The 15,434-nt window shown below is 40.2% G+C and overlaps 1 protein-coding gene across 10 annotated transcripts in view; it reads right to left on the bottom strand.

Annotated features, from left to right (window-relative positions):
• Window positions 1-15,434, bottom strand: part of LOC117517424 (neurexin-2-like) — a 643,324-nt gene that overhangs the window by 41,211 nt on the left and 586,679 nt on the right. For all 10 annotated transcript variants that reach the window (XM_034178438.1, XM_034178436.1, XM_034178437.1 and 7 more), the window contains one exon: window positions 4,698-4,869. In XM_034178438.1, the coding sequence (XP_034034329.1) occupies window positions 4,698-4,869 (172 nt within the window). The remainder of the gene's footprint in view (window positions 1-4,697; window positions 4,870-15,434) is intronic.

A 15,434-nucleotide genomic window follows, 5' to 3' on the forward strand; every position in this document is an offset into this window, starting at 1 on the left:
ACTATTTTATAATCCATGTTCTTATCCACATACACAGCCACTCCTCCTCCACTCTTATTCTTTCTGTTTACACAATTAAATTCATATCCATCCAGTTCAAAATCCATTCCTTTATCTTCATTGATCCATGTTTCTGATATAGCAATCATGTTAAATATGTTAAATATTTATATTTATATTTAAACTGACTTAAATATTCTTTAATGTTGTTAAAGTTTGCATATAGACTTCTGCTGTTGAAATGGATTATTGATAATTTGTTATCTGTTTTAATGATCCGATTAAACTGTTCATCTGTATAATAGCAACAAAAAAAAAGCCTTTTTTCAAATAAAAAATGGCATATTTTACACAAGCACATTTATCTGTAAACACCAACACACAACACACCTCACATTATTGTGTTGGTTTACATAGAATGAACGAGTCAACCAATCAGTGTTAGCGAAGGCACATTTTACCCATAATCCTTTGCCATCTGTCTGTGTTTTCTACAAAACTTCAGAATTAGTGCATTATTCAACATTAAAAGATATATGTTATATTTTATTTTTGTACAAATGACAGAATTGACATTAATGGAGTTATTATATCAGTATTAATTTTATTTATAAACCAAACCATAAGTCAGCACTGCTTTATTTTCCAAGACCTCCGCCTCACGGCAACACTGTTATTGAGTAGAGAGTTGAGCTTTGCTGCTCCTCGAAACTGCTTCTCTGCTGGAAGCTATATAGTAAACAGGAGCTTCCAGTAGTGGGCAGGATGCACAAAGACAGAAGTGCTGACTCATTGTTTGGGTCTGTAGTCACCTTTGATGCTTACATACACTCAACAAAAATATAAACGCAACACTTTTGGTTTTGCTCCCATTTTGTATGAGATGAACTCAAAGATCTAAAACTTTTTCCACATACACAATATCACCATTTCCCTCAAATATTGTTCACAAACCAGTCTAAATCTGTGAGTGAGCACTTCTCCTTTGCTGAGATAATCCATCCCACCTCACAGGTGTGCCATACCAAGATGCTGATTAGACACCATGATTAGTGCACAGGTGTGCCTTAGACTGCCCACAATAAAAGGCCACTCTGAAAGGTGCAGTTTTGTTTTATTGGGGGGGATACCAGTCAGTATCTGGTGTGACCACCATTTGCCTCATGCAGTGCAACACATCTCCTTCGCATAGAGTTGATCAGGTTGTCAATTGTGGCCTGTGGAATGTTGGTCCACTCCTCTTCAATGGCTGTGCGAAGTTGCTGGATATTGGCAGGAACTGGTACACGCTGTCATATACGCCGGTCCAGATCATCCCAAACATGCTCAATGGGTGACATGTCCGGTGAGTATGCCGGCCATGCAAAAACTGGGACATTTTCAGCTTCCAAGAATTGTGTACAGATCCTTGCAACATGGGGCCGTGCATTATCCTGCTGCAACATGAGGAGATGTTCTTGTATGGCACAACAATGGGCCTCAGGATCTCGTCACGGTATCTATGTGCATTCAAAATGCAATCAATAAAATGCACCTGTGTTCTTTGTCCATAACAGATGCCTGCCCATACCATAACCCCACCGCCACCATGGGCCACTCGATCCACAACACCGACATCAGAAAACCGCTCACCCACACGACGCCACACACGCTGTCTGCCATCTGCCCTGAACAGTGTGAACCGGGATTCATCCGTGAAGAGAACACCTCTCCAACGTGCCAAACGCCAGCGAATGTGAGCATTTGCCCACTCAAGTCGGTTACGACGACGAACTGGAGTCAGGTTGAGACCCCGATGAGGACGACGAGCATGCAGATGAGCTTCCCTGAGAAGGTTCCTGACAGTTTGTGCAGAAATTCTTTGGTTATGCAAACCGATTGTTTCAGCAGCTGTCCGAGTGGCTGGTCTCAGACGATCTTGGAGGTGAACATGCTGGATGTGGAGGTCCTGGGCTGGTGTGGTTACACGTGGTCTGTGGTTGTGAGGCTGGTTTGATGTACTGTCAAATTCTCTGAAACGCCTTTGGAGACGGCTTATGGTAGAGAAATGAACAATACACGAGCAACAGCTCTGGTTGACATTCCTGCTATCAGCATGGCAATTGCACGCTCCCTCAAATCTTGCGACATCTGTGGCATTGTGCTGTGTGATAAAACTGCACCTTTCAGAGTGGCCTTTTATTGTGGGCAGTCTAAGGCACACTCACCCACACGACGCCACACACGCTGTCTGCCATCTGCCCTGAACAGTGTGAACCGGGATTCATCCGTGAAGAGAACACCTCTCCAACGTGCCAAACGCCAGCGAATGTGAGCATTTGCCCACTCAAGTCGGTTACGACGACGAACTGGAGTCAGGTTGAGACCCCGATGAGGACGACGAGCATGCAGATGAGCTTCCCTGAGAAGGTTCCTGACAGTTTGTGCAGAAATTCTTTGGTTATGCAAACCGATTGTTTCAGCAGCTGTCCGAGTGGCTGGTCTCAGACGATCTTGGAGGTGAACATGCTGGATGTGGAGGTCCTGGGCTGGTGTGGTTACACGTGGTCTGTGGTTGTGAGGCTGGTTTGATGTACTGTCAAATTCTCTGAAACGCCTTTGGAGACGGCTTATGGTAGAGAAATGAACAATACACGAGCAACAGCTCTGGTTGACATTCCTGCTATCAGCATGGCAATTGCACGCTCCCTCAAATCTTGCGACATCTGTGGCATTGTGCTGTGTGATAAAACTGCACCTTTCAGAGTGGCCTTTTATTGTGGGCAGTCTAAGGCACACCTGTGCACTAATCATGGTGTCTAATCAGCATCTTGATATGGCACACTTGTGAGGTGGAATGGATTAGACCATGGCTGCTTTAGACCAAATGGACAGCCATGCTTCACCTGGCTTTGGCAGATAGATGCTTTCTTTCAAGAGGTTTGGTTCGACTGGGGTTATATGGTGGATGCGGCCATGTGCTGCATTGGTGCATACTCCCAGACTGAGCTGTATTTGATTTATGCAGTGGTGTGACAATAACTATCTTGTTCTGACTCTGAGGAAAACTGTTTGACCTGGAGGCAGTGGATGACCATGGACAGTAGTTATCTAGAATCACTCAGGAGAAGTACCTTAGTGTACACATTGATGGTATATTCACTTAGCTAGAAGGTCCCCATTGAAAGTCTACACTAGAGTTTAGTGCAGACGTAGGGCTTCCATATACATACTCCGTTTGAACATCCACATATACAACTGACGGCAAACACTTAGTACACAGTACACACTTACACACCCACCCACTGGTAACTCATCATCATCATACCAGGCCAACATAACATGTTATTGTTAAAATTACATGTTACTCTTGATATGGCATTATAGTCTGGTATGGCAACTACAGTGCAGGTGAAATCAAATTGCTTGTCTGGAACAGACTGCTATGAAAATTATAGGGGTTAAAACACTTGTCCCTTCAAATAAGCTATGAGCAGCCTATTATCATAAAAGCACAGAAAATATTCCACAGCCCAACACATATTCTTCAGCGTTCCAGCTGTTACCTTCAGAATGAATATTCAGGATAACCAAAGGGCTGGTGGGACTGATATAAACACTAATTCTGGCCTATGTCCATTAATCTTGGCCAGGTATGATTGTGCAATAGGACAATTACCAGTGGGTGTGTAAGTGTGTACTAAGTGTTTGCAGTCAGTTGTATATGTGGATGTTCAAACGGAGTATGTGTATGGAAGCTCTGTGTTCTTAGACATAGCTGTCTTATGTTTTAGGTGAACTGCAGGATGAAACCCAGAGACATCTAGAGACACTACCACAAGTAATATTCCCACCATGTTTGGTTAACATCCATCCAGGATGTTTTTTTTTTGCTCATTTTGTTCACACACACATATGCACGTACAGAGGAATGCATGCACCTATGCACCCATTGTGTGGAGACCACCCAAAAGGAATAACATAGTTTTATTTCTTAAAAGAAATAATGTACTTTCAACATACTCTTTCATAGTCAAACATATTTAGATATTTAGTAGTTTTACACCAGTTTAAAAAGTTTTTAGGCACATTTAAAGCATCTAAAACATTTGCACAGCATTGTGTAGGTACTACTGTGAATATTAAATGCATATTTACATGGCATTTGATAGATCAAGTTATAATATAATGTAAAACACCATAACTGAGTCTGTGCCCCGTCATAACGTTCAGTGTTCAGTCGATGAAAGATGGATATATCGTGTTCACAACAAAATGTTTTATGCCAACGACAATCTTCATCTGAATTATTAGCAACGTACTGGATGAGAACACAGTCTCTTGTACATAATCTGGGCTAGACAATGGATTTTTATTTAAAAAGATAATGTAACGAAAATACAGTTTTGAGTCGGATGTCCTCATCTGCTGTACCCCTCCCCACTTGCCATCCATTGCTGGTGTCAAAAAGTGAAAAATGCCCATGAAAAGCCATTCACTGCTAAAAAAAGATTATTCGATCAGTTTGTCAATTTATAGTTTGTGCATGTTGCAGGTAAACACCGTACAGAATAATAAAATAACTGGATGGACACGGTTGCATGTGTTTAGACAAATTACCATCGCATTTCACAAGTTTTTCTGAAATGAGGCAGACATGCAGTCCTCTGCAGTCTTCCTGTATCTCACATGTCAGCGGTTTGAAGTAAAGATCTTACCTGGCGGATATCGCTCAATGACCGGATGGTTGTCCACCTGGAGAGTGGCATTACCACCGCTGCGTGTGAAGCGTACTACATGGTACTTGCCGTCGTTAACTATGACAGCAGGCTCATCAATGGTGATGTCATCTGTCCCTACATTGAAGATGACACAGATTTTGCCTTGATCCTGCAGGACACACACACACACACACACACACACACACACACACACACACACACACACACACACACACACACACACACACACACACACACACACACACACACACAAGAGTACAGTGTGAAATGAAAGACATCAGAAGGCTGATGCATACCACAATATAAATGCACCAGTAAATATACTGGAACACAATCTATGTCATGACTTCATTATATGACTTGTGTGTGACTTATTTATGCAGTCATTCATACCAATCAATCCAAATAGTCAATATATGCTTTGAATAATCTATCTAGACTTCTTGGTTGATGAGCTATACAAAAAAGGTGTTTTTCAGACAATGTTTTCCTTGATCTGTGACCAAAGTACTTCAAAATATAATCATCTCTATATATCTAAGCAATTAATATTCCCACTGAGTTTGAAGGAAATCTGTCAAGCCATTTTTGAATTATGTGGCACACACACATATACACACATGCCAGTGACAACAATGCCTTGATATCATCATTTTACTGACAAGCAGGGTAATAAAACAGTGAGTTATGGTGTAGCCACACTATGACGGATTGAGTAAATTGATTATACAAGATTGACATAATGTGTCCGGTGGGGGGGCGCTTAATCCATTGGTCTCTGGTAGATTTGGGGCTCTGATGGAATGAGGAGACAACCACTAAAAAACAACAAAAAAAAAACAAAGTAAAAACAGCAGTGTCTGCATTTTTCTTTACAAACTAAAACATTTACTGTATAAACTGAAAAATGCTTGAAGATTTATCTGTTATGTGTCGACGCGGGTTGAGGAGCGGACCTGCGTCTGATGGAACCCAGTGCTAAAATAACCAGAAAGCGGTTCCAATAACAAAACTATTTATTTCTTCCACCCTTTGGTGCATAACAACGTGTACAAACTAAAACAGCGTCAGTCTAGTGGAGTGAAGGCTGGCACGCTCTCCAGCGCCCAAAAGGATCGAGGCCCGGCGCTTCTGGACTCACTTTTACCGCCAAACACCCCCCAGGTGGACACGACAAACCGACTCTCTGCGAAGGATAGAAGAGGTGAGGTAAGTCAGCAGTTACAAGCAATATCCTTCAAAAGGCACACACTATCAGCAACACATTCAGGTCTGTATTTAAGCTTTATGTAAATGAGCAGCTTCTCACAACAGGTGGAGGATTACCACTCCGCACGCCACGGCAGTGAGAAGCGAGCTGCACAATTCTCATCACAATTCAAATATACTGCGTAACAAAATACCAAGTTACTATCAACAATTAGTCAAACAATTATTCACCTCTGATGTGTGCTGACAGCATGTGTCCCTCACCCTTCTTCCTTCACAGGCACGATGTCAAACCCAGGCGCGGTCCTCAGCGTCTCACAAACGAACACCACAAGGTCGAGTTCCCGGCAATTCTGCTTGAATCACACATGGCTTAAATGCAGAACGCCATCTCATTATCTGCTTCAGCTGAAAGTCATTAAGGTTGCATGTGAGCACCATCCACAGGTGCTGCACATAACATTGATGAGGGTGAAGGACTCTTCAGCCAGCACCTTCTCCACAGACAAATCAGTTTTCATACCACCTGGAGAGCAAAGAAAAGAAAAGAACACCAAAATGTCCAGCCACACCCCCCCAACACACAACATTATCTTTCCTGTGAATCAATGAAGTAATATTTAGTTGTATAACCAATGTTTCTGAAACTGCTTCACATCTGTGTTGCATGAAGTTGACCTACTTCTGGCACCTCTGAACAGGTATTCCAGCCCAGGACCATTGGACTACGTTCCACATTTCTTCTGCATTTCTTGGTTTTGCCTCAGAAACAACATTTTTTATGTAACCCCACAGGTTTTCTATTGTATGAGGTCCCGGGATTGGGCTGGCCACTCCATAAGGTTTACCTTGTTGGTCTGGAACCAAGAAGCTGCTCACTTGCTGGTGTGTTTCTGGTCATTGTCTTGTTGAAACACCCATTTCAAGGTTATTTCCTCTTCTGCATGAGGCAATATGACTTTTTCAAGTATTTTGATGTATTCAAACTGATCCATAATTCCTGGTTTGCGATAGGTAGGCCTAACACCATAGTATGAGAAACATCCCCATATCTTGATGCTTCGCTGTCTTCACAGTGTACTGTGGCTTGAATTCAGTTTTTGAGGGTCATCTGACAAACTGTCTGCAGCCCTTCAACCCAAAAAGAACAATTTTGCTTTCATCAGTCCACAAAATGTTGTACCATTTCTCTTTAGGCCAGTCAATGTGTTTTTTTTTTTTGTTTTTTTTGGCAAATTGTAACCTCTTCAGTACATGCTGTTTTTTTCTGACACCAGGACTTTCAAGTGGCTTCTTGGCCATAGCTTGTCTTCACATAGGAGTCTTCTAATTGTTACAATCCTCACAGGTAACTTTAGACCTTTTTTGATCACCCTGGAGCTGATCATTGGCTGAGTCTTTGTCATTCTGGCTATTCTTTGATCCATTTGAATGGTGGTTTTCTGTTTTCTTCCATGTATTTCTGGTTTTGTTGCCATTTTAAAGCATTTGAGATCATTTTAGCTGAGCAGCCCATCATTTTCTGCATTCCTTTACATGTTTTCCTCTCTCCAATAAACGTTTTAAAATCAAAGTACGCTGTTCTTCTGAACAATGCCTGGACAACCAATTTTATTCAGATTTTCAGAGAAAAATGTACAACAACCAGCATGTACAATATTTGCTGCCTTCATCCTTGAATAAGGACCATCTGGTTGACACCTGTTTTGGAAGAAAAATGCAGATACTGCTATTTTTTTGAACAGCCTAATATTCCTTTTTGTTCATTTTCTGTAAAGTAATAACAAGTTTGACAATTTTTTCCTCATGTTTTAAATTGTAATAGAATGTGCAGTGTTCCTAATGCATTTGCGTGTATGTAACTTTACTCACATTTTTAAACACACTGCTATTATTTTGAACACAACAGTACATTTCCTCAATCCATCACAGTGTGACAGCTGCTTTTGTGTGCTATGGCTGCTGCTGCGCTGCTGAGATGGAAACATCAGCAAAGCGGGAAAAGCATATTTTTGTGACATGTACAATGTGTTTTTTTTCTTTCTTTTGGGTTCAGCATCCTTTTTTTTTTTTTGGCAACTAGCTCAAGTTTCCCGACATGGATCACTGTTGACAGAATCCTGCTGTTTCTCTTTTGGTTGAGCAATTTCCTTCCATGTCAGCCTCTCGTTGCTCCCACCAACCTTCATCTAAGGTCAGAGCTGCTTCACCAGTCAGCCTTTGGGTGGCACTAATAAGAAACATTGAAAACAGAATATGTGGGCTCGCTGTGCCTGACGTCCTTTTGTACCTGTCCTTGTGCACTTTCAGGTCAAAAAATATTTCAGGGATAAAAGAAACGGTGAACAACTCTGCTGGACTGCACAAAGGAGCAAGGCATCACCTCTGCCGAACCAATTCACTGTGTGTTATTATTATTATTAATGAAAATAAATAGCAGTGCATTTGTTGTTAGCAGTGTGACTCATTATTCACTGCTCATTTACCGCTGAGCACGGATGCAACAAGTACCTGGGTTTATACGAGTAGTCTTGTGCACATAAAAGCACACAGTGCACAAATTTTATTACCACTGTATAGTCACTATCGAGCTCTGTATAAATGCTTTTCTACTCTAAACCTACAGGTTCATATTCAAAACTAAAATGTGCCAGCTGTTTGCGCTATATCACAGCTTCAACCATAGAGGGGAGCTCAGCTAAACACTGAAATTGGCTGGTGTAGTGTTTTTATTGGAATGCAATATGGTTGTTCACAGCACACGATTCAGAACTGCCGTCCTCTGTGCACAAAATGTACTGTCTTTACAAAGACAATGCTTTCAGCACTCTGTGTGAGGAATGTGCCGACTGAATTATATTTGACCTTCACTGCACATTCTATGAAGTCTGCAATGTAATATAACTGATTATTCCTTTCATATATCAAAAGGTTGCATCAGTGAGGAGACTGCAGATATATAATAAGACAGAATTTTTTTTCTCTGCTTGCCTTGATGGCTGCTATTATGCAGTGAAAATTTTGTTCTTACATTTTTCCATGACCTATTATCACATGTACAAGCCTTTGAAAAACCTTTCAAGAAAGTGAATAAAAAATTTACACTGACACATTTAAGGAGTTAAGTTTTGTATTATTTCTATACAGAGACCTTAGGCTTAGAGGTTCTGGTAATAAGAGAAAAAAACAAAAACAAACAAACAAAAAAAACAGGAGCAATCCAAGATTTCTGATGTCCGCCAATCTTGATCTGGATCACTTCCAAAATTCAGTGGAGGCTTCCATGCCTTAACATTTGTCTGTGGTGCAAATTTCCTGTGAATCCGTGAAGTAGTTTTTTGATGTAATCCTTCAAAGCCTATATGAAATGAAATCTTGTTCCAGAATCTACATCTGGATCACCTTCAAAATTTAATGGGAGTCTTCCATGGCCTAATATCTATCTGTGGTGAAAATTTTGTCAAAATCTGTGCAGTAGTTTTGATACAATCCTGCAAACAGACAGACAGACAAATAAATAAACGTCAATGATTTTATTATGCCCTTTGTGGATGTAATAAATAAATAAATAAATAAATAAATAACAATAATATGAATGAAGCGTTGCGCAGCGGTGTGAAGCTCACTCATGGTACAGGGCGTCCTAAACAGGAAGTGCCAATTTTCAAATCCACAGTAAAACAGGAAATGTTCAAATGTCAAACACTTCCTGGGTTGACAGATGAGATCCCATGGAATCTCATGGAAACTCAGTGGCAAGCTCACACTCAAACAGGAAGTGCCAACTTTTCAGTCACAGTGAAACAGGAAATGTTGAACACTTCCTGGCATGGGTGGAGCTAGAGCGGAGGCTGGGGTTTCACAGGACTCCCCTGAAATCCGATTGGACACAGAAGATTGACATGTCACTGCACCACATGTCTGGTTAAAAGAGCTACATTTTCAAATCAGTTAGTCACATTGACTGCTAGGTTCCTCCTGTGCAGTAGTTTGTGCTGTGTACCACAAAAAGTTCTAATTCACCTTAGTAGAAGAAGAAAAATGTGTGCTTCAGATTTGAACTGAACACGTTGTTGAACTATGGACTTCTAATGACACAAAACTTTTATTGATGAGTAAACGACTGTATTTTATGCCAGAAATGAGGCCCAGGTTGTTAAAAGCAGCATTTCTCTTTTAATTCGGGTTGCCTTATATACACGTTTAAGCTAACAGACAGCAGCTGGTTCATGCACTGTTGGCTTATTAGTGCAGCAGATAACTGAAACAATCCTTCAAATGGTGATACAAGCATCAAATTCAGCACAAATACAGCTGGAGTAAAATTAATGGAGCAACTTTAACTTTTGACCCCTGTATAAACTGAAACTGACCTTTGTCACCATTGTTGCTGGTTTAACCTCATAATCTGCTGCACTATACAACCCCTGGCAAAAATTATGGAATCACCGGCCTCGGAGGATGTTCATTCAGTTGTTTAATTTTGTAGATAAAAGCAGATCACAGACATGACACAAAACTAAAGTCATTTCAAATGGTAACTTTCTGGCTTTAAGAAACACTATAAGAAATCAAGAAAAAAAATTGTGGCAGTCAGTAATGGTTACTTTTTTAGACCAAGCAGAGGGAAAAAAATATGGACTCACTCAATTTTGAGGAATAAATTATGGAATCACCCTGTAAATTTTCATCCCCTAAACTAACACCTGCATCAGTTCAGATCTGCTCATTAATCTGCATCTAAAAAGGAGTGATCACACCTTGGAGAGCTGTTGCACCAAGTGGACTGACATGAATCATGGCTCCAACACGAGAGATGTCAATTGAAACAAAGGAGAGGATTATCAAACTCTTAAAAGAGGGTAAATCATCACGCAATGTTGCAAAAGATGTTGGTTGTTCACAGTCAGCTGTGTCTAAACTCTGGACCAAATACACCAACATGGGAAGGTTGTTAAAGGCAAACATACTGGTAGACCATGGACGACATCAAAGCGTCAAGACAGAAAACTTAAAGCAATACATCTCAAAAATCGAAAATGCACAACAAAACAAAGGAGGAATGAATGGGAGGAAACTGGAGTCAATGTCTGTGACCGAACTGTTAGAAACCACCTAAAGGAAATGGGATTTACATACAGAAAAGCTAAACGAAAGCCATCATTAACACCTAAACAGAAAAAAAACAAGGTTACAATGGGCTAAGGAAAAGCAATCGTGGACTGTGGATGACTGGATGAAAGTCATATTCAGTGATGAATCTCGAATCTGCATTGGGCAAGGTGATGATGCTGGAACTTTTGTTTGGTGCCATTCCAATGAGATTTATAAAGATGACTGCCTGAAGAGAACATGTAAATTTCCACCGTCATTGATGATATGGGGCTGCATGTCAGGTAAAGGCACTGGGGAGATGGCTGTCATTACATCATCAATAAATGCACAAGTTTACGTTGATATTTTGGACACTTTTCTTATCCCATCAATTGAAAGGATGTTTGGGGATGATGAAATCATTTTTCAAGATGATAATGCATCTTGCCATAGAGCAAAAACTGTGAAAACATTCCTTGCAAAAAGACACATAGGGTCAATGTCATGGCCTGCAAATAGTCCGGATCTTAATCCAATTGAAAATCTTTGGTGGAAGTTGAAGAAAATGGTCCATGACAAGGCTCCAACCTGCAAAGCTGATCTGGCAACATCAATCAGAGAAAGTTGGAGCCAGATTGATGAAGAGTACTGTTTGTCACTCACATTAACTCCATGCCTCAGAGACTGCAAGCTGCTATAAAAGCCAGAGGTGGTGCAATAAAATACTAGTGATGTGTTGGAGCGTTCTTTTGTTGTTCATGATTCCATATTGTATTCCTCAGAATTGAGTGAGTCCATATTTTTTTTCCCTCTGCTTGGTCTAAAAAAGTAACCGTTACTGACTGCCAAATTTTTTTTTCCTGATTTCTTATAGTGTTTCTTAAAGCCAGAAAGTTGCCATTTGAAATGACTTTAGTTTTGTGTCATGTCTGTGATCTGCTTTTTTTCTACAAAATTAAACAACTGAATGAACATCCTCCAAGTCCGGTGATTCCATAATTTTTGCCAGGGGTTGTATATGAGATGTAAGATGCTGTTCCTCAAAAGTATTGGAACACTTGGTATTTCACACATTTGAATTTGTTTATTCCATTTTAAATACAATATTTCAGAGTGATTCTTTCCATGCTTGGACCTCAACATATTGCAAATTTGTAATATGATTTGCCAACCGCAAAGCAGCAGATAGTGTTGGCTTTTAACATACTCCATTTACATGAACACACAACTTCGAACTCACTGCAACTCTGCATTGAGATTTACCCACCTATTATGTTCAAAACATGTCACAGTGAGAAACTATTATTTAAACTTTGCAATCAAACCATAGCTCATATGTGATGACCGGTGCTAGGCAGTCTGTGCAGATCACAGAACAGCTGTGGTAACCACTACTTATAGATCTACTGTGACATTTTGAAGCAGGAACCTGAACGGGGGAGTGAGAGGCTGTAATCTGTAATTGCTGTTGTATTCCTTATCTATTAATACTCTGCACACGCTGACCTATTTGGATGGCCACGGTTTAATTACTTCTCCATGATGCACAGGGATGAGTAGTCATTAGGCAACTACAGAATGGTGCAGCCTCAGGTCAAATTCAGTCCATGTCCTCTGGACAACAGTTAACATCTCCGGGGCCAGAACGGCCTGCCACAGGGCTTTACACACCTCGGAAAAAAGACGTTTGCATTTTTCTAAATCATTAAAAAAACAGTAGGATTCCAAAACAGCCCCAGATCACCTTGTTACCGCTGGCAAAGCAACACTTTCGCATGAAAGCTTTAGTAAACACAAGTACGTTCGTGTTAAGCGATCACTGTTTTTTTTTTTTTTTTTTAAAAACAAGAATCAGTGTAATACCCCTGTCCCTGGGTATAAAATCAGGCTGACAGCTTCTCATGAAAAGCTGTACAACTCCCACGTATAATAGATGTTTTGACAAGGACATCAGCTCTGTTGGAGGAGTCTTATCCTGGGAAGGCTCCCTCTTCTCACTGGAGCTTTCAATGCAGAATCGCAAACCTCATCTCAAAAGCCTTCAGTACTGTTGCTATAATTAATATGAGAAGAGAATGATAAACAACTGTTCAAACGTGGTTTTATCAGGGTTAATCACTGATTAGACAAGAAAAAAATGATGGCACATGATACAGCTTTACAATGCACAGCACAGACAGTCCAGAATTATTGTTTGATACCAGCCATCTGTCTGTCTTGGATGTTTTTTCTAGATTTTTTTTTTAAATCCTGGAGTATTTGTCAGAACCAGGGTGATCTCGACACATGATGCTTGCAACAAGGATATAGAGAATTTAGTGTCTTATTCCCACAGGAATGATAAAATATCTCTTCTCTTCATCACAGTCAGCAGTGTCATGTTTGCCTGTCTGGTGAACACAAGGGACAACCCCCCACCCCGGAAATCTTTTCTAATGCCGATTTTTCTATCCATAAAAAAGCAACATCTGGATAGAAATGACAGATCATTATAAATAGTAAAAACACTTTAAACTGCTATATGATCCATAATGTAAGCTGTTTTCAAATTCCTTTGAACTGATACACATTCTCCAAATTATAAAAAGCTTCTGCTTTCTCTGAAATATGTATCTGAAAAACCCAGCGATTTCTGTAAAATCATTTTAGCTGTACATTCATAGACCTGTGGCTTTAACTTATGTTGTTATGAAATGCTTAGAAAACATATTGTGTCTATTTTAAAGTCAGAGATAAATTCCAATCTAGACCCTCTGAAGTTCACTTATAGGAGAGGGCGGAGTACAGACGATGCCATTAATGGCATCACTCACCTGTCACTAAAACACCTTGAAGACCCAAAGGCCTACGCACGTCTTTTATTTATTGATTTTAGTTCTGCTTTTAACATGCTACAGCCTCATTTACTGATTCAAAAACTAATTCACTTACAGTAAACCCTGTAATTATAAAATGGTTTTACTGTGTTCTTTTTAACAAACAGAATTCAAAATGTCAGAGTTAACAACACCATCTCTGATCCAAAAAATATCAGTACGGGTGTACCTCAGGGCTGTGTCAGTTCGCTTGTCCTTTTTACTCTTTATAGTAACGATTGTATTAGACACTTTCATGGAAACCATGTTTTTAAGTTTTCTGATGACACTGCCAAGACTCAGATCCATCACTGTACTTTGACAAAGTGCAGTCTTTTGTCCACTGGTGTGATGCTAACTTTCTTACCATAAATGTAAAGAAAACTGAGGAGATGGTAATCAACCCTTGCTCAATTGGTGATCATACCCCCCAGTAATCCATGACAAAACGGTCAATCAGGTCAGCTTTTACAGGTATCTAGGCATTTACTTAGATAACCAGTTTAGCTGGGAAACACGTCAATAATTTATGCTCCCATTTACAGCAAAGACTATATTTTCTGCGCAGACTCACTGTGTTTGGGGTTGATCAGAACATCTTGTTTCTGTTTTGTCAGGCTGTTTTGGAAAGCAATATCGAGTATGGGATATCAGTTTGGTACGGTAATCTCTCTATCCAGCTAAAATCTAAGCTTGCTCATCTGGTGAAGACTGCCATGAAAGTTGTAGGGAGGACTGAAAACTCTTCCCTGCAGTTCAAGTATGAACAGTCTGTTTTCAGACAAGCACAGCGAGCTTTATCGGATCCTTCCCACATCCTCTACCCCGAGTATGAACTCGTACCTTCTGGTAGGCGATACAGAGTCCCTCAATGTAGACTGAATCACTTTAAAAACTCATTCGCGTCCATGTCAATTACAGTTTTAAACAATGGTTCCTGGGATATGTAGCAGGATTGTGCATTAATGTCACGGTGTCTTTGCTATTCTGTGTTATTTATTCATTGTTATTTACTGTATTGTCAGCATTTCCTTTTAACAATATGTGTGACTGCTGTGCAGTAGGGGTATATGCAATATGGATATGTGTATTAAGGATATGTGCATTATGCACGAACCATCAGTGTGAGACTGCTGTGCAATAGGGGTATGTGCAATATTGGTGTGTGTATTAAGTTATGTGCAATATGCATGAGTTATGTAATTATGCCTTGGCAGCTTTATCTGTGCAGCTCTCAGAGTCCAACACAAATTTCCCGGGAAGGGACAATAAAGTGTATTGTATCACACACACACACACACACACACACACACACACACACACACACACACACACACACACACACACACACACACACACACACATATATATATGTATATATATGTGTGTGTGTGTGTGTGTATAAAACATCTCCCCGTTAATTTACAGCAAGTTAATGGCAGCACACTGTTATTCTACAGTGTGCCTTCTGTAATGTACAACAGCTTATTATTGTCCCACTGCTAAATTACAGTTAGCTGCTGTGGTTGCCAGACTAATTCTGCAAAAACAAAAA

This window comes from Thalassophryne amazonica, chromosome 9 (assembly GCF_902500255.1).
Source record: "Thalassophryne amazonica chromosome 9, fThaAma1.1, whole genome shotgun sequence".
Classification (NCBI taxonomy): domain Eukaryota; kingdom Metazoa; phylum Chordata; class Actinopteri; order Batrachoidiformes; family Batrachoididae; genus Thalassophryne; species Thalassophryne amazonica.